The sequence below is a fragment of the Hyla sarda genome, chromosome 3 (genome assembly GCF_029499605.1).
Source record: "Hyla sarda isolate aHylSar1 chromosome 3, aHylSar1.hap1, whole genome shotgun sequence".
Taxonomy (NCBI): Eukaryota; Metazoa; Chordata; class Amphibia; order Anura; family Hylidae; genus Hyla; species Hyla sarda.
In genome coordinates, this window is record NC_079191.1 from 97286793 (window position 1) to 97307460 (window position 20668).

General features: G+C 43.8%; 1 protein-coding gene across 6 annotated transcripts in view; it reads right to left on the reverse strand.

The window, feature by feature from the left end:
- Positions 1-20668, reverse strand: part of ATG4B (autophagy related 4B cysteine peptidase) — a 36433-nt gene that overhangs the window by 12441 nt on the left and 3324 nt on the right. For 3 of the 6 annotated variants that reach the window (XM_056564716.1, XM_056564710.1, XM_056564715.1), the window contains exons 2-5: positions 9311-9412; positions 8955-9026; positions 2799-2897; positions 1613-1711 (exon numbers count right to left, since the gene is read on the reverse strand). In XM_056564716.1, the coding sequence (XP_056420691.1) occupies positions 1613-1711; positions 2799-2897; positions 8955-9026; positions 9311-9412 (372 nt within the window). The remainder of the gene's footprint in view (positions 1-1612; positions 1712-2798; positions 2898-8954; positions 9027-9310; positions 9413-20668) is intronic. The other 3 variants (XM_056564713.1, XM_056564711.1, XM_056564712.1) reach the window with 1 other exon arrangement.

Below are 20668 nucleotides of genomic sequence, written 5' to 3' on the forward strand. Positions count from 1 at the left end.
TATTTTCAATACAAGGTCTGTATGAATAATTTGTGAACTCCATGTTATATGTTCTTTCATTCTTCGTAAAGACTGGCTACAATATACAATGCAATAACTACTGTACTTTCCAACATACAGAACTTCAAGAACGCATGAGCCAAAAGTATTACATCAGCAATGAAAATATTAAGATTTTTTTAAAGCATTTTTTATTCTTGTTGTATGCTTCTTATGGTGAAAAACCTTTTCTCCAGAGCCCTTGAATTGAAAACTTTGCTACTTTTCCTTGTACAGCTCCTGCAGCTTGCTATGTGAGTTCTTCTTTCTCTCCATATGGTTCTCCCACGGCAGTCTACCTTTCATCTCCAGTCTGTGTGAGCTGCCCCCCTAGGTTTCTCTACCACTGTACTCAATGTGATCTGGTGTGTAACTCACCCCCTTCCTCGCTGATATCTCTAACACTGAGAGAGAAGAAAGTCTACCTGATAAATTTATCTTAACAGGGTACTCTGCCCACTGACATCTTATCCCCTATCCAAAGGATCATGGGGGATAAGATGTATGATCATGGGGGTACCACCGCTGGGATATGTGATTAATGCGCAACGGTCATGGATATTGTACCCCCCAGACTAATAACATGATAGTATAGATGATGATACGTGTAATGCAGCTGTACCTATGGCTGCTCTTTATCACACTTTATCAGCAGGAAAAGTTTTATCGTGCAGTCAGCAACAGTCGGATAGGCGAGGCTGGGGATCATAATGCCCCACCTCCGCCACGCCTATCCCCTGTAAGTGAGCACTGGACCACTGTGTGATTGACACATAGGTCCCCACCCCCAATGTTCATGATGACTCCACTGAGCCTTTATATATTATGTGCACCTTTATAATAAACAGTGCCCGTTCTCCTCTTCTTTCTTCTCCTGGTGCCGGAGACGCGCTGCTTCTGCTTTCACTATAGGCAGAGAGCTCGCTCCCGTTGTCTGCCGCCAGCTCAGTGCGCCTGCGCAGTGCTAGAGGCAGCACGTCTCTGGCACCAGGAGAAGAGGAGTACGGGCACTGTATATCATAAAGGTGCACATATTATGTAAAGGCTCAGTGGAGTTACACAGAACCGCACATCATGGACATCGGGGGTGGGGACACACAGCGGTCCCAGCGCTCACTTACAGGGGATAGACGTGGCGGAGGTGGGGCATTACGATCCCCAGCCACGCCTATCCGTCTGTTGATGACCACAGGATACAATTATTTTCCTGCTGATAAAGAGTGATAAACAGCAGCCAAAAGTACAGCGGCATTACAGGTATCATCATCTATACTATCAGGTTATTAGTCTGGGGGGGTACAATATCCATGACATGTTATTAAGGACATGTGATTAATGACATTAGGGATTGGGTTACTGTAATTACGAGAAAAGCTAAGACAATGCTGTCACTGTATAGCTGTCATATCCTAGAAGTGTTCTCCTGTAGTGACTGCTGTGTTCCTGTGTCCTTTCCTCCCATTAAACAGAATCCATTTGGTACTTTAATGGTATACAGGAATCTTCTCAAAGAATCCACACATTCAAGCTGCTGACAGTGAAATGCATTGTCTCACCCACACAGGTCTCTCACCAATCTGATGGATGGAGTAATAACTATTTTTCTTGTCTAGAAAAGCAGTTAGGATACTAAGGTACTCTCCCGTTGGTCCTTTTTTGTCCCATCGCCAATCTAAAATAGAAAAAAAAACGTACAACATAATAAAAAATCATTATTGGAAATTCCTGCTCTGGTTTATCCACTGTTAAAGTTGTACTCCGGGTAACTAAATCGTCTCTCATATCCTGTGGATCGCAGGGAGTCTGACTGCTGGGACGCTCCGGGATCTGCTGTATGGGGTTAAGTCACTTACCTGTTCTTGGGAGCCCTCTTGCCCCCACCTTCGAAGGCAAGCGGGGGTGATGGCCTGCTAAGCGAATAAGTGGTTGGACCCCCAACAATCCGTTACTTATGCCCTAACCACAGAATAGGGGCTACATTTTAGCATACCCAAAGTACCCTAATTGGCTGTAGCTTTTAGGTTTCTACATGAATTACTACAAAATCTCCCACTCGGAATTTGATCTTATAAAACTTGGTGGAATTCACTAAAGCATTGGAGGGAATATACATGTACTCATTCTTAGACAACAGAAATATACTTATACAAGGCACCAGAAAGGGCTCAAGCTGATGCACACTGTGTAGTAGGTTTGGCACATCCTGCTACATGTTTGACTTTAAATAGCATAAAATGTGTACGACATATAATAAAGCTAGCTAGGTATGGTGTAGGGATTTTTGGTGCAATTTGATCCAGGATATCAGATTTGTGCAGCATTTAAAAGAGTACTCAGGGATAAGAAAATGTATCCCCTATCCTAAGGATAGGGAATAAGTTTCAGATCGAAGGGGGGCGAAGGCTGCCCCCCCCCCCCCCCCCGTGATCTCCCGTACGGGGCCCTCGTCTCTTTGCCAAAATAGCGCGTTTCAACCACTGCATGACGCAGCGGCCGACACGCCCCCTTAATACATTTCTATGGCAGAGGCGGAGACTGCCGAATGCAGCACTCCGGCTCTCCCTTGCCGCTGACTACGGGAGATCATGGGGGGCCCCAGCGGTCGCCCCCCCCCCCCCCCCCCCGCAATCTGAAACACTATCCCCTATCCTTAGGATAGGGGATAAGTTTTCTTATCCCAGAGTACTCCTTTAATTCAGCAGTGTTCAGAGAGGACAATAATGGGAGATACTGCCATAAAATAGCCTACTGTCTCTTACCTCGTCCTATATGCCTACAGATCAAAGCCTGAGCAAAAATCATCTGTCCACATCGCAGCATGCAGCCCCATCCAGTGTCAGACGTCGGCCCAGTTCCACCTGCGAAGAATATGTAAATATATGATTTTTTTCCAATAACATTTCTATATATGTATGTATATTAGTAGGACAATTAAAGTGAGTAGAAGTTAATTTAAAAATTAAGAAATAAATAACTAACATTTTTTTGCAGCAAAGAAAACTTGCTAAAAAGTGTCTGCACATATAGTCCAGATTCAGGGTGATTTAGCAGTGCCAGGCTGTCCTGACGGCTTCCCTAATGATCAGGCAAAGCACTAATAACGCCCTCTGTCCGATCACTGAGAGAACCGTGCCACCATTTACTACTGTACAGTTCTCTCTCTCCTCCCACCCAGCAATGATCTGTGTCATGAATGCATTATACTGATATTTCCTTACATTCATTTCAGAAAATTTGACTAAAAGTGACAAACTAAAAGTGTCTATGATGCTATCAGTTTGGGTGGTTACAGCCACTGTCAGGATGGGACCTAAGGCTGTAATACAGATTCATATTACATTATATTTATTGTATTATGAAATGCAGACACATCAATATTTCCTTTATTGACTCACCAAGCTTAACAGAATGTGACACTTGCCCCTCTTCAACCCTAAACTACCAAAATCTAGTCCGACCCCTTCACTACCTTAGACAATCAGGGAAGGTTAATTAGCATGAAATATTGTTATCCTATTTTCAGTTGCTTAGACCAGTGGTCCCAAATTGTGGCCCTCCAAATGTTGCAAAACTTCAACACCCAGCATGCCGTTGGCTGTCCGGGCATGCTGGGAGTTAAAGTTTTGCAACATCTGGAGGGCCACAACTTGGGACCACTGGTCTAAACAATTGATGTGTCCTAAAGTCAGGTGCGTTGTAGTCTGAAAAATACATTATATACAGAAAATGTTTATGATACAATATACAGTGGTCCCTCAAGTTACAATATTAATTGGTTCCAGGACGGCCATTGTATGTTGAAACCATTGTATGTTGAGACCAGAACTCTATGGAAACCTGGTAATTGGTTCTAAAGGCACCAAAATGTCATCCAAAATTTGGAAAAAGTGAGAATTAAAGAAAAATTACTAGTTAACTAATATAGATAAAGCAAATCCTTACATATAAAAGTAAGAAAGGCTGTCCGGGCATGCTGGGAGTTGTAGTTTTGCAACAGCAGGGGGTACCCTGCTTGGGAAAACAAGCTTCTTCAGGGTCCTGTACGGTACACAAAGTGTCCCAAAAAGTAACATGGAGTCGCCCTCACCTGGTGTCCAAAGGAGCAGGTAACCCTGGGACAGGTAAAGTGTACAGATCATGTAATACCTCCCTGTACTGTAGGGGGCGCTACCAGACACCAGTCAGTGCATGCACTTCAGTAATACAGGGGTTTTACCAGTGAATGCCCATTCTGATTGGTCAGTTCTTCCAGCCATTGACACGTTTCACAGATCTGGTCTGTCTGTACATTGTATGTTGAGTCTGGTTTCAACTTATGATGGTCCAGAATAGACCATTGTATGTTGAAACTGTTGTATGTTGAGGCCATCGTAAGCTGAGGGATCACTGTATACAGTACATTTTTTAAGCTCTGATGTGCTTATACTGTGTTCCTTAAGTGTTAATGGAGTCATTTCCCACATACTTGTAAGTACATTGGTATACTAGCACAAATAGGCCATGAGTCAGAGCGTGAGTCACAAGAATTGGTTGTGCTGTTTAAAGGGGTACTCCGGTGGAAAACATTTTTTTTTAAATCAACTGGTGCCAGAAAGTTATAACAGATTTGTAAATGACTTCTATTAAAAAATCTTTACCCTTCCAGTACTTTTTAGCAGCTGTTTGCAACAGAGGAAATTCTTTTCTTTTTGAATTTCTTTTTTATCTTGTCCACAGTGCTCTCTGCTGACACCTGATGTCCATGTCAGGAACTGTCCAGAGCAGCATAGGTTTGCAATGGGGATTTTCTCCTGCTCTGGACAGTTCCTGATACGGGCATCAGGTGTCAGCATAGAACACTGTGGACAAGACAAAAAGAAAATTTCCTCTGTAGCATACAGCTGATAAACAGTACTGGAAGGGTAAAGATTTTTTAATAAAAAGTCATTTACAAATCTGTTTAACTTTCTGGCACCAGTTGATTTAAAAAAAAAAAAACATTAAATTTTTTTTCCCACCTTTAAGACAAATTGCAAGTAACAATCAATACATTTAATGGCTGTATACTGAAAAGGGTCAAATCCTTAAGCCTGTGTTTATGGATATGGCAGCTTTACAGCTTCAATGAAAGTGGTCAAATAATATGACAAAGCAAATATCAACCAAAGCAGGACAAAAAAAATCCTTATGTCAGGCATCGAACCCTTAGGTCCTGCACTAGGCATAATCCAATATATGAGTTTGTCCATAGTGCAACCTTAAATGTTTTAAAGTATCTATCAAAAAAAAACATTACAAAAAATTATATATATATATATATATATATATATATATATATATATACACACACCGGTATATATATATATATATATATATATATATATATATGTTTGTTGTTGCCACTAGAAGGCTGACACTAAAACAAGAGTGTTAAGAAAAGAGAAGGTAAGAAATGCAACACAGGCTCCAAAGAAGCCATCAAAAGTAAACCAACCAACTAGACAAATGAATTTAGAAAAATGTCAACAACATTTTTTGGAGGGAACCTAAACTATACTGGATGAGGTCATTGGGAGACAGTGGAACAATATCTCTCTCAGGTGTTCAAAAGGAATGAAGTTCGGGAAGGAGTGAACTAGGAAAAATGATAGATTCACTGTTGTTGTCTGAAGAGACTACCTAGTGGAGATGTGGGAAAGTCGGACATCTTGGAAAAAAGGGGCCTTCCTCCTTACCCATGTAGACTCATGTGGGGGCTGATCTTCAGGTAGAAGTGGTCCATTCAGCACCTTATATAAAAGGAGTTTGGACAATAACCGTAAGATAGTATTGTTCCGCTTTCCTACTTAGAAGGTAACCAATTAAATGGAGATAAGAAAAAACGAAATTCTGCTGAGAAGTAGAAGTGTTTGCCTCCTATGGACAAAAAACCCCAAAACCTCTCCAAAACTCCACGTCTTTGAGAAGAACACCCGCTAATCCAGACCAGATTTCATGTGATGGATTTTTGGCGCACCATAAATGATAGTGCCCATTTTCTTTGAGAAGACTACTCCACAAAAGATCACTTTTCAATGTCATTTTGTGTGGGGCCCCTAAATAAAGCTTTCACATTATCTTAGTGCAAGGCCTGCAGGGGTATCGCCTGGAAGGAGAAATGACCTCTTCTGTTGTAATTAGTGTCTACCTCCTCGCATTCACTCTGCTAAAGTAAAACGGAAAAGGAAAACTTTGCAGTGTGTGTACGGGTTCATAGATTAAAGGGGTACTCCGGTGAAAAACTAGACTGGCTCCAGAAAGTTAAACAGATTTGTAAATTACTTCTATTAAAAAATCATAAAGGGGTATTCTGGCTTTATACATCTTATCCCCTATCCAAAAGGATAGGGGATAAGATGTATGATTGCCGGGGTCCCGCCGCTGGACACCCCACGCAATCTCGGTGCAGCCGCCGGCATTCTGGGCTGGGCACTGCCTCCGAGACGCCCCCTCCATTCATGTCTATGGGAGGTGGCATGATGCTATCTATCATCCAGAGCACAAAAGGGGGTTAGTGCAGCTTAAAGGGGTATTCCAGTGAAAAACAATTGTTTTCATATCAACTGGCTCCAGAAAGTTGAACAAATTTTTAAAGTACCTCTATTAAAAAATGTTAATCATTCCACTACTTATCAGCTGATGAAGTTGAGTTGTTGTTTTCTGTCTGACCACATTGCTTTCTGCTGACACCTCTGTCTGTGTCAGGAACTGTCCAGAGTAGGAGCAAATCCCCAAAGCAAACCTATCCTGCTCTGGACAGTTCCTAAGATAAACAGAGGTGTCAGCAGAAAGCACTGTTGTCAGACAGAAAAGAACAACTCAACTTCAGCAGCTGATAAGTAGTAAAAGGATTAAAGGGGTATTCCGGCTTTATACATCTTATCCCCTATCCAAAGGATAGGAGATAAGATATATGATCGCAGGGGTCCCGCTGCTGGGGAGTGGAGGGGGCGTGGCATGACCTCACTGGGGGTGTGGCCATGGCATCACGTCCCCATCTCGGCGGCAGTGCCCGACACAGAATGCCGGGGGCTGCATCGAGATTGCGGAGGTCCCCAGTGGCAGGACCCCTGCGATCATACATATTATCCCCTATCCTTTTTATAGGGGATAAGATGTATAAAGCCATAATACCCCTTTAATCCTTCCACTACTTATCAGCTGCTAAAGTTGAGTTGTTCTTTTCTTTCTGACCACAGTGCACTCTGCTGACACCTCTGTCTGCCTCAGGAACTGTCCAGAGCAGGAGAGGTATGCTATGGGGATTTGCTCCTGCTCTGGACAGTTCCTGAGACATATGTGTCAGCAGAGAGCACTGTGGTCAGACAGAAAGGAACAACTCAACTTCAGCACCTGATAAGTAGTGGAAGGATTAAGGTTTTTTAATAGAAGTAATTTACAAATCTACTAGTATAGGAGAAAAGAGAAACGAGGGAGAGCAACTTCCGTATATGAGTGATACCAGGATTGGAGGACTGCAGCGGTTGTCAGGGTCCAGTTACTCCGTAGTACCTGAGGGGTGCATGCGACCAGATAAAGTACCAATATACCAAAACAAAAGAATGTAGCATTCACTCACCGCGTAAACGGCTACTAAGTTCCCGGCTGGAAGGGGTCATGGGTCAGCATCTTCAGGACTTCAGGAGCACTCAGAGCGCTCCTGAAGCCGCTGACCCGTGACCCCTTCCAGCCGGGAATTTAGTAGCCGTTTACGCGGTGAGTGAATGCTACATTCTTTTGTTTTGGTAATTTACAAATCTGTTTAACTTTCTGGAGTCAGTTGATATGAAAAAAATAGTTGTTCACTGGAATACCCCTTTAAGCTGCACTAACCCCCTTTTACTTGAAAGGGGCACCTGGCTGTGTGCTCTGTATGATAGATAGCAAAATATAATCTCTACCCACAAGCCCTATTAAAACTAAAACAGACAATCATTTAAAGGGCATAGAACATAGCAGAGGTCGCTATATATACACATGTCAAAGTTGTCTCTAGCACAGTGGTCACAAACTGTGGCCCTCCAGAGGTTTCAAAACCTCAATTCCCAGCATGCCCGGACAGCCAATGGCTGTCCAAGCATGCTGGAAGTTGAAGTTTTGCAACATCTGAAGGGCCACAGTTTGAGACCACTGCTCTAGCAGGATATCCCATAAACTCCTATCAGCAGTGTGTATGAGGTTGTTTACCTACATATAGCAATAATGTGGTACACATATTAAAACATAGGCGAGTATCTTGTTCTGGCAGTATCTATCTAGATCAGTGGTCTCCAAACTTTGGATCTCTAGATGTATCAAAACTACAACTCCAGGCATACTGGGAATTGTAGTTTTACAACATCTGGAGGTCCACAGTTTGGAGACCACTGGTCCAGATTAACAACCTCTACAATACACACAAAGTATAACCATATAGGCAGTTCTTAAAGGGGTACTCCACTGCTCATGACGTCAGGCCCCACCCCGCCCCTTCAATGCAAGTCTTTGGGAGGGGGCGTGACAGCTGCCATGCCCCCTCCCATAGGCTTGCATTGAGGGGCGGAGCGTGCCATCACACGGGGGCGGAGGCGTGACGTCACATGCCGCCGGCCCATGCTCCGGGGACTGATTTTAACTGGGGTGATGCCTGCAAGATCACAGGAGTCCCCAGCGACAGGACCCCCGCGATCAGGCATCTCATCCCCTATACTTTGGATAGATAGGGGATAAGATGTCTAAGCGCCGGAGTACCCCTTTAACAAAATGGAACTGAAGTATTAAAACACAGGCGGGGATGATGAAAAATTTTAAAGGTTCTTTATATATGACAAAGTTGTAAGAGGAGGCCTGACACAAATAAGTAGATGAGGCACAAATACACGTTCCATCTTGCTCCTGTATCTCTAGATCATTTATACCTATTGCTGGGAAGTTCCGTCGGTAGGTAAACCACAGTCTGGATGTGACATCGTTCAGAAGTTCCTCCTTCTCTGCATAAAGAGATGGGAGATAAGGTGAGGAAGATAACTTCATTGTGTGATAAACATACTTTGTCTCTTTCTATAGTAACCGTAAAGCATGTCACTCTAGGGACCGGAAGACAGAGGGTTGTTTCACCAGTTATTGGTATACATGCTAGAATCAGTCTATGGCTCAGTGTGAGCACCAACTACAGTGAAACGAGAATGATAATAACAGGCAGGATGAGGTTAATAGAAGGAAACAAAGATTGAGTTTAGGCAATACAGACAAATTCTGTGATATATTTAAGTACCTGTAAGTGCACTGTATTTTGTCCCCAATATCCAGACAGGCTCTGCAGTTTCAGGAAAGTCCGGGGTATCGGCAAAACGCAAAGTGTCATAAGTAAGTGTTGCTAAAAAGACATGAAAACACAGATCATCACTAAAATGATCCTCTCAACTTTGAAGGGTTACTGTCATTACAAAAAACCTTTGACATGTTGTTCACACATGTCAAGCGTTTTAATGGCAACAGATCGAATTCCTGGAGCAAGCGGCACGCTGTCTTTCACTTCCTACTGTAACTAGCGAATGCAGCGAGTCTCAGGAGTGGGACCCCACGCAATCAAAACCTTTGACATGACTGAATAACGTCTAGTTTTTTGTTTCTTATGAGTTAAGCTACTGCAGCCTTATACAACTTATCGCATATTTGTGCCTGATCAAGGGAGGTCCGAATTCTGGGACCCCCCCAATTTCCTGTACAGCGTGCCACCTCTCCCCATGCAGGAGGAGTGTCGGCCTCAGCATGACACCATGGCAGACATGTACAGTATCTCTATTGGAGAGGCGGAGATGCAGGGTTCGTGCATCTCCACCTCTCTTATAGAAATGAATGGAGGGGGCTTGTCTGTTGACCTCTTAGGGAGATCGCAGGACTCCACGGGACCAGACACTTACCCCCTATCTTGCAGATATGGCATAAGTTGTCTATGGCTGAAATACTCCTGTATGGGCTCGAAAAATTTGATATTAGCTCATTTAAAAGATAACATGATGTCGCTGGTGAGGAGGTGAAATTGGTATCATGGACCCCTCTCTTTACAACATACTACATTGCTCAAAAAAATAAAGGGAACACTTAAACAGCACAATATAACTCCAAGTCAGTCACACTTCTGTGAAATCACACTGTCCACTCAGGAAGCAACACTGATTAACAATCAATTTCACATGCTGTTGTGCAAATGGAACAGACAACAGGTGGAAATTTTAGGTAATTAGCAAGACACCCTCAATAAAGGAGTGGTTCTGCAGGTGGTGACCACAGACCACTTCTCAGTTCCTATGCTTCCTGGCTGATGTTTTGGCCACTTTTGAATGCTGGCGGTGTTTTCACTCTAGTTGTAGCATGAGACGGAGTCTACAACCCACACAAGTGGCTCAGGTAGTGCAGCTCATCCAGGATGGCACATCAATGCGGGCTGTGACAAGAAGGTTTGCTGTGTCTGTCAGCATAGTATCCAGAGCATGGAGGCGCTAACAGGAGACAGGCCAGTACATCAGGAGACATGGAGGAGGCCGTAGGAGGGCAACAACCCAGCAGCAGGACCGCTACCTCCGCCTTTGTGCAAAGGAGCAGGAGGAGCACTGCCAGAGCCCTGCAAAATGACCTCCAGCAGGCCACAAATGTCCACTCAAATGGTCAGAAACAGACTCCATGAGGGTGCTATGAGGGCCCAACGTCCACAGGTGGGGGTTGTGCTCACAGCCCAACACCGTGCAGGACCTTTGGCATTTGCCGGAGAACACAAAGATTGGCAAATTCGACACCTGCGCCCTGTGCTCTTAAAAGATTAAAGCAGGTTCACACTGAGCACATGTAACAGACGTGAAAGTCTGAAGACGCTGTGGAGAACGTTCTGCTGCCTGCAACATCCTCCAGCATGACCGGTTTGGCGGTGGGTCAGAAATGGTGTGGGGTGACATTTCTTTTTTTGGGGGGGGGGGGGCTTCCATGTGCTTGCCAGAGGTAGGGTGCATGCACACCACGTTTTATGCAATACAGTTCCCGTATCAGGTTTTTGATGAAAAACGGATTCCTCAAAACCTGACTAAACTGTATCAAAACGTGTGTACAAATTTTAACCCGTATACGGTTGAAAACCGTATACGGTTTGTAAAATGATGTCCAGTTGCATCAGTTTTTTAAGAAAAAAATGTATACGTTTTTAGCGTTTCACTCCATTTTGAATAAAGTTTCACTTGTTTGGTTGAAATGCCAAGAAAAAAAACTGTGCAAAGTCAAAAACCATATGGTGAAAAGCGGATGGAACCGTACACACATACGGTCCTGTAAGGTTCCCATTGACTCCCATGTTAAAAAAACCAAACATATACAGTTTAATACAGTTTTTCACCCGGACCAAAAAGCGTGGTAGACTACGGTTTTGGGTACAGTTAAAAAAAAACAGACAAAACCGTATAGGATGCAAAACGGACTAAACCGGATGACGCGTTTGACATACAGTTTACAATGTTAAGTCGATGCATACGGTTTTCTATACAGTTCCGTACTTTTTTTTACTTGAAACCGTATACGGGAACTGTATAGCAAAAACGTGGTGTGCATGCACCCGTAGCCTGACTGCCATTAGGTACCGAGATGAGATCCTCAGACCCCTTGTGAGACCATATTCTGGTGCGGTTGGCCCTGGGTTCCTCCTAATGCAAGACAATGCTAGACCTTATGTGACTGGAGTGTGTCAGCAGTTCCTGCAAGAGGAAGGCATTGATGTTATAGACTGGCCCGCCCATTCCCCAGACCTGAATCCGATTGAGCACATCTGGGACATCATGTCTCGCTCCATCCACCAACACCACGTTGCACCACAGACTGTCCAGGAGTTGGCGGATGCTTTAGTCCAGGTCTGGGAGGACATCCCTCAGGAGACCATCCGCCACCTCATCAGGAGCATACCCAGGCGTTGTAGGGAGGTCATACGGGCACGTGGAGGCCACACACACACAACTGAGCCTCATTTTGACTTGTTTTAAGGACATTACATCAAAGTTGGATCAGCCTGTAGTGTGTTTTTCCACTTTGATTTTGAGTGTGACTCCATATCCAGCCCTCCATGGATTGATCAATTTGATTTCCATTGATAATTTTGTGTGATTTTGTTGTCAGCACATTCAATTATGTAAAGACGAAAGTATTTCATACGATTAGGTCATTCATTCAGATCTAGGATGTGTTATCTTAGTGTTCCCTTTATTTTTTTGAGCAGTGTACTTTTATTCATTTTCAACAATTAACATATGAATAACACAATAGTTGGGACATCCCCCCCCCCTCCCCCCCCCCCCCGAGACCCAAAATTGGCATAATAGACACAAATCAGTCAGACCAGGTGGTGAACCACCCCATCTAGATACAAAAATTTACAGGTACAAGGCATCATTAAATATTTCTTACTTCTTTTCATATGCACACATCAGTTCACACAGTAACGAAGGGTAAATTCAATCTAGGAAAGGGCTCTACATAGGTATGCCAATGTGTATCATAGTGTAGCTACAGCAGCCCATTCACTCAGACTGAATGTAGTCTACTAGTGACTATGTTTGGTTTTCTTCCAAAAAATATACCTTTAAAAAATTTGGCTCCACTCTCGGATTTGGCTTACAAATTCTGATTGAAATACTGTAGTGTGAAAAGGGCCTTATACTTCTCTGGTTTTGGGTCCAATTTTAGTCTTTCTGACATGAACATCACTGACTGGAAAAGTGTTACAGGTTTATTAAGATTCTCCAAATGTTCTAATAGAATATTGGCTACGCTACTTCTATCCACTGGCCCACTGTGCGCCAATGTCCTCCATTGCATTATCCAAACGCAAGAACGGCAATCCAGCGTGGGTCAGTAGAAATTCCAGATTTTATTAACTGACGGTAAAAACGGTACAAACAACCAGCAGATCAGACGCGTTTCAGGCGCATGCGTCTGAAACGCGTCTGATCTGCTGGTTGTTTGTACCGTTTTTACCGTCAGTTAATAAAATCTGGATTTTCTACTGACCCACGCTGGATTGCCGTTCTTGCGTTTGGATTTGTGTGCACCAGGCTGGGTGCGAATCCGTGTCGAGGGTGTACGGGTGGAGCGAGCTGGATTACATTGCCTAAATACCTCCATTGCATTATACCCGCAATATCCTATTTAGTTGTACAAAACCAGTAGGGCTACACAACCAAAACATCTGTGGGATTTTTGTTATCTTGAGATTTGACTCATGCGGGTTGCAGTAGCACCCTTACATTGAGGTCAGTGCTAGCCAAGTCATGTTCAGCTTGTGACCAAAAATTATGTTACAATATAAGTAAGAAAGCTACATTTAAAGGTGTTCTCCTTTAACCCCTTAAGGACCGGGGTTTTTTCCGTTTTTGCATTTTCGTTTTTTGCTCCTTGCCTTTAAAAAATCATAACTCTTTCAATTTTGCACCTAAAAATCCATATGATGGCTTATTTTTTGCGCCACCAATTCTAATTTGTAATGACGTCAGTCATTTTGCCCAAAAATCTACGGTGAAACGGAAAAAAAAATCATTGTGCGACAAAATTGAAAAAAAAACGCAGTTTTGTAACTTTTGGGGGCTTCCGTTTCTACGTAGTACATTTTTCGGTAAAAATGACACCTTATCTTTATTCTGTAGGTCCATACGATTAAAATGATACCCTACTTATATAGATTTGATTTTTTAAGACTTCTGGAAAAAATCATAACTACATGCAGGAAAATTAATACGTTTAAAATTGTCATCTTCTGACCCCTATAACTTTTTTATTTTTCCGTGTATGGGGCGGTATGAGGGCTCATTTTTTGCGCCGTGATCTGAAGTTTTTAACGGTACAATTTTTGCATTGATAGGACTTATTGATCGCTTTTTATTCATTTTTAAATGATATAAAAAGTGACCAAAAAAGCACTATTTTGGACTTTGGAATTTTTTTGCGCGCACGCCATTGACCGAGCGGTTTAATTAATGATATATTTTTATAATTCGGACATTTCCGCACGCGGTGATACCATATATGTTCATTTTTCTTTTTATTTACACTGTGTTTTTTTTTTTTATTGGAAAAGGGGGGTGATTCAAACTTTTAATAGGGGAGGAGTTAAATGATATTTATTCACTTTTTTTTTTCACTTTTTTTTTTCAGTGTTATAGGTCCCATAGGGACCTATAACGCTGCACACACTGATCTTCTATGCTGATCACTGGTTTCTCATAAGAAACCAGTGATCAACGATTCTGCCGCATGACTGCTCATGCCTGGATCTCAGGCACTGAGCAGTCATTCGGCGATCGGACAGCGAGGAGGCAGGTAGGGGCCCTCCCGCTGTCCTGTCAGCTGTTCGGGATGCCGCGATTAGCCGCGGCTATCCCGAACAGCCCGACTGAGCTAGCCGGCCACTTTCGGTTTCACTTTTAGCCGCGCGGCTCAGCTCTGAGCGCGCGGCTAAAGGGTTAATAGCGCGCGGTGCCGCGATCGGCACTGCGCGCTATTAGAGGCGGGTCCCGGCTTCACTATGACGCCGGGCCCGCCGCGATATGACGCGGGGTTACTGTGTAACCCCGCGTTATATCAGGAGAGCAGGACCAAGGGCGTACCTGTACGCCCTTGGTCCTTAAGGGGTTAAATAGTTAAAGGGGTACTCCGGTGGAAAACTTTTTTTTTTTTTTAATCAACTGGTGCCAGAAAGTTAAAAAGATTTGTAAATTACTTCTATTAAAAAATCTTAATCATTCCAGTACTTATTAGCTGCTGAATACTACAGAGGAAATTCATTTCTTTTTGGAACACAGCGCTCTTTGCTGACATCATGACCACAGTGATCTCTGCTGACATCTCTGTCCATTTTAGGAACTGTCCAGAGCAGCATATGTTTTCTATGGGGATTTTCTCCTACTCTGGACAGTTCCTAAAATGGACAGAGATGTCAGGAGAGAGCACTGTGGTCATGATTTCAGCAGAGAGCTCTATGTTCCAAAAATAAAATGTTCTCTGTAGCATTCAGCAGCTAATAAGTACTAGAAGGATTAAACATTTTTAATAGAAGTAATCGACAAATCTGTTTAGCTTTCTGGCACCAGTGTATTGTGGTCCTCAGACTCATAGTAATATTGATGACATGAGGTCACACTGTCATTCTGTACAGAAAATAGGTTAGTTCAGTAAGAGTGAAGGTTCCAAAGGCTGGGTGCGGGCTTCCGTGTTCACGCCCAGCGTTCGGAACTCAATGTTCCGGACGCTGGGGAGCGGAGTAACCCTTTAAACTTACTGAACTAACCTATTTTCTGTACAGAATGCCAGTGTGACCTCATGTCATCAATATTACTATGAGTCTATGAGGACCACAATACTTGCCTGTACTTTTTTTGAAGCCATGCAGATTTTAAAGGGAATCTGCATTACTTTCATGCTGCCTGAACCAGGAGTCATCAGAATGCTCCCTGCTGGTTTCTGACCACAGTGCTCTCTGCTGACCCCTCTGTCCATGTCAGGAACTGTCCAGAGTAGGAGCAAATCCCCATAGCAAACCTCTCCTGCTCTACACAGTTCCTGACATGGACAGAGGTGTCAGCATAGAGCACTTCCTCTGAAAAATACAGCAGCTGATATGCACTGGAAGGATTAAAGGGTTTATCCGGCCAAAGACATCTTATCCCCTAACTAAAGGATAGGGGATAAGATGTCTGATCGCATGGGGGCCCACCGCTGGGACCCCCCACGATCTCCGTGCAGCCCCCCGGCATTCTATGCAGGGCTGCATCTCCAGTTTCAGAATGCTCTTTCTTTCCCGGACTGAAGACATGAGTAAACGCCACGCCCCCTCTATTCCTGTCTATGCCCGTCACGCTCCCTCCTGTAGACATGAATGGAGGAGACGTGGCGTCACAAGGGGGTGTGGCATTACGTCTCGTCTCCAGTCTTGGAAAGAAAAAGCTTTCCGAGACTGGAGACGCAGCCCCGCATAGAATGCGGGTGCTGCATGGGGATCACGGGGGTCCCAGCGGTGGGCTCCCCGTGATCAGATATCTTATCCCCTATCCTTTGGATAGGGGATAAGATATCTTTGGCCAGATAACCCCTATAAGATGTTTAACCCCTTAACGACACAGGTGAACTGGTACTTAAATGGGCACTGTCACCAACTTTATTTTTTGATATGTTGTAGTACTTATGTACTACAACATATCTCTAATATACTTTTATTATTATTTTTTTCATTAAAAAGGTTTAATTTACATTTAAAAACCGGCTACTGAAAAAGGACTGATTTTGGAGTGGCAATCAGTCCTTTTTCAGTTAGGCTGCACTCGCTCTCTGCCTGTCAATCAGACAGGCTGGAGCGAGCGCATTGGCTCCCGAGCTACTGGCTGGAGGGCCACGCCTCCCGCACATCGCCGCCGCCTCGTTGCCACCGCTATCCCTGCACGCCCGCTGCCGGACTCTGCAGTAACTGCAAGTGTAATGAGGGAACGGGGTATGCGGGGCGGGGGGGGGGAGTGGGGAGGAGGGAACGGGCTGGTGCCGTAGCAGGGGGGGGGGGGGGGAACAGGCTAGCAAAAAAAAAAAAAATATATAGGATGGTGGGAGCTACCCTTTAACGCACCAGGACGTTCATTTACGTCCTATACATATTCGCAAGCATCGGAGCGATGCTCGGGCCATGCGCGGCAGGTCCCCGCTGCTAATAGTAGCCAGGGACCCGCGCGGATGTCCGCCATTAACCCCTCAGATGCCGTGATCAATACAGATCACAGCATCTGCAGCATTGCGATCACTAAAATGGATGATCGCCCGCAGCGATCCGATCATCCCGAACGGCAGACGGAGGTCCCCACACCTGCCTTCGCTGCCTTCCATGGGTCTTCTGCTCTGGTCTGCAATCAAGCAGAAGATGACCGATAATACTGATCAGTGCTATTCCCTATGCATAGAACTGAACAGTATTAGCAATCGAATGATTGCTATAAATAGTCCCCTATGGGGACATAAAAAGTGTAAAAAAAAAAAAAAAGTTACAAAAGTGTAAAACCCCCCTCCCCCAATAAAAACGTAAATTGTCCCATTTCCCCTATTCCCCCCCCCCCTCAAAAAAAAAAAGTGTAAAACATTTTTTTTTTTTAAATACATATTTGGTATCGCCGCGTGTAAATATCCGAGCTATTAAAATGTAATGTTAATGATACCGTACGGTGAACGGTGTGAACGTAAAAAAAAAAAATACTAAATTGCTGCTTTTTCATAACATTTTATAAAAAAAAAAAAAAGGACCAAAAATGTATTAAAAGTTTTATATAAACAAATATGGCATCAATAAAAAAAAAGTACAGATCACGGTGCAAAAAATTAGCCCTCATACCGCCGCTTATACGGAAAAATTAAAAGGTTATGGGTCTTCAAAATAGGGGGATTTTAAATGTACTAACTTGGTTAAAAAGTTAGCGTTTTTTTTTTTTTTAAGCGTAACAATAATAGAAAAGTGTATAATTATGGGTATCATTTTAATCGTATTGACCCAAAGAAGAAAGAACACATCATTTTTACCATAAATTGTACAGCGTGAAAACAAAACCTTCCAAATTAGCAAAATTGCGGTTTTCTTTTTAATTTCCCCACACAAATGGTATTTTTTTGGTTGCGCCATACATTTTATGGTAAAGTGAGTGATGGCATTACAACGGACAACTGGTCGCACAAAAAACAAGCCCTCATACTAGTCTGTGGATGAAAATATAAAAGAGTTATGATTTTTTTGAAGGCGAGGAGGAAAAAACGAAAACTTAAAGGGTAGCTCCCACCAAGTACTATATAATCTAATATGTCCCTACCTAGTAGTAATCTAGCCCTAACCCCCTACCTGGCTTCAAAATTTTTTTAATCGCTTTAATAGAGCAGATTTAGTGCTTCTAAATCTGCTCTATAAGGGTATGTTCACACTGGTTAAGATGTTCGCGGAATTCTCGCTGATTAACCCCTTAAGGACCAAGGACGTACCGGTACGTCCTTGGTCCTGCTCTTCTGATATAACGCAGGGTTACACAGTAACCCCGCGTCATATCATGGCGGGCCTGGCGTCATAGTGAAGCCGGGACCCGCCTCTAATAGCGCGCAGCGCCGATCGCGGCGCCGCGCGCTATTAACCCTTTAGCCGCGCGCTCAAAGCTGAGCCGCGCGGCTAAAAGTGAAAGTGAAAGTTCCCGGCTAGCTCAGTCGGGCTGTTCGGGATAGCCGCGGCTAATCGCGACATCCCGAACAGCTGACGGGACAGCGGGAGGGCCCCTTCCTGCCTCCTCGCTGTCCGATCGCCGAATGACTGCTCAGTGCCTGAGATCCAGGCATGAGCAGTCATCCGGCAGAATCGTTGATCACTGGTTTCTTATGAGAAACCAGTGATCAACATAGAAGATCAGTGTGTGCAGTGTTATAGGTCCCTATGGGACCTATAACACTGCAAAAAAAAAGTGAATAAAGATCATTTAACTCCTCCCCTATTAAAAGTTTGAATCACCCCCCTTTTCCAATAAAAAAAAAAACACAGTGTAAATAAAAATAAAAATAAACATATGTGGTATCACCGCGTGCGGAAATGTCCGAATTATAAAAATATATCATTAATTAAACCGCTCGGTCAATGGCGTGCGCGCAAAAAAATTCCAAAGTCCAAAATAGTGCATTTTTGGTCACTTTTTATATCATTTAAAAATGAATAAAAAGTGATCAATAAGTCCTATCAATGCAAAAATAGTACCGTTAAAAACTTCAGATCACGGCGCAAAAAATTAGCCCTCATACCGCCCCATACACGGAAAAATAAAAAAGTTATAGGGGTCAGAAGATGACAATTTTAAACGTATTAATTTTCCTGCATGTAGTTATGATTTTTTCCAGAAGTCCGACAAAATCAAACCTATATAAGTAGGGCATCATTTTAATTGTATGGACTTACAGAATACATATCAGGTGTCATTTTTACCGAAAAATGTACTACGTAGAAACGGAAGCCCCCAAAAGTTACAAAACAGCGTTTTTTTTTCAATTTTGTCGCACAATGATTTTTTTTCCCGCTTCACCATAGATTTTTGGGCAAAATGACTGACGTCATTACAAATTAGAATTGGTGGCGCAAAAAATAAGCCATCATATGGATTTTTAGGTGTAAATTTGAAAGAGTTATGATTTTTTAAAGGCAAGGAGCAAAAAACGAAAATGCAAAAACGGAAAAACCTCCGGTCCTTAAGGGGTTAAATCCGCTCAAAATGAAGGTCTTTTTTCCGCGCCGAATTCCGCACTGAAATGAAAGGGGATAGGACACACAATAAAATGTGCGAATTGCGCGCAAATTCCGCACGAATTGCGCGCAAATTCCGCACGGAAGCTGGGCAGACTGCCAAAAATTTTTACTAGAGATGAGCGAACTTACAGTAAATTCGATTCGTCACGAACTTATCGGCTCGGCAGTTGATGACTTATCCTGCATAAATTAGTTCAGCTTTCAGGTGCTCCCATGGGCTGGAAAAGGTGGATATAGTCCTAGGAGAATCTTTCCTAGGAATGTATCCACCTTTTCCAGCCCACCGGAGCACCTGAAAGCTGAACTAATTTACGCAGGATAAGTCATCAACTGCCGAGCCGAGAAGTTCGTGAAGAATCGAATTTACTGTAAGTTCGCTCATCTCTAATTTTTACATTTACTTCTATGGAGTTACGAGCCGAATACCGCATGAAGAAAGAACATGTTCATTCTTCATGCGGAACGGAATTCTATTACAGAATTCCACTAGCGGAATTTCCTCAGTGTGAACTGAGGAGAGGAAAGTTAACTACATACTATGGGGTATGACACTGCTGAATGAATTGGAGAGGAATAAGCCAGCAGAATTACTCCCTGAAATTCCTCTCCAAACCCTCAGTGTGAACATGCCCTAAAGCAGGGCAGCGCTTCCCAGCAGGCGTGACGTCACTGATGCCTTGCTGGGCGCTTGCTTCCGCCCTCCCATAGTCTATGCATGAGTGTTTTATTTATCTAATAGGGTGCCTCCAGCTGTTTCCCAACTACAACTCCCAGCATGCCATGATTGCTATTAGCTGTCAGGCCATGCTGAGAATTGTAGTTGTGAAACAGCTGGAGGCACCCTATTGTCTAATGTCATAGTGTCACAAGAATGCCTCCCGCGAGCGCTACCATCACCGCTAGCGGGGTCCCTGTGCCCACTAGCGGTGTGAAATGTGCCCCCCGCGAGTGCTACCATCACCGCTAGCGGGGTCCCTGTGCCCACTAGCGGTGTCACAAGAATGCCGAGCGCGGCTCTGTTCCCCGTCCCTGTCAGCTGTCAGGGTACGGGAACAGATTTAAAAGCCTTGCGCGCAGCTAGGCTCCTAGCGCTGCCTACGTTAGCCCTACGCTATTCGCGTAGTGCTGCGCCTGCGCAGTACTACGTTAGCTGCGCACGAGGCTTTTAAATCTGTTCCCGTACCCTGACAGCTGACAGGGACGGGGAACAGAGCCGCGCTCGGCATTCTTGTGACACCGCTAGCGGGCAGAGGGACCCCGCTAGTGGTGATCGTAACGCTCGCGCGGGGCACATGTGACACTAGT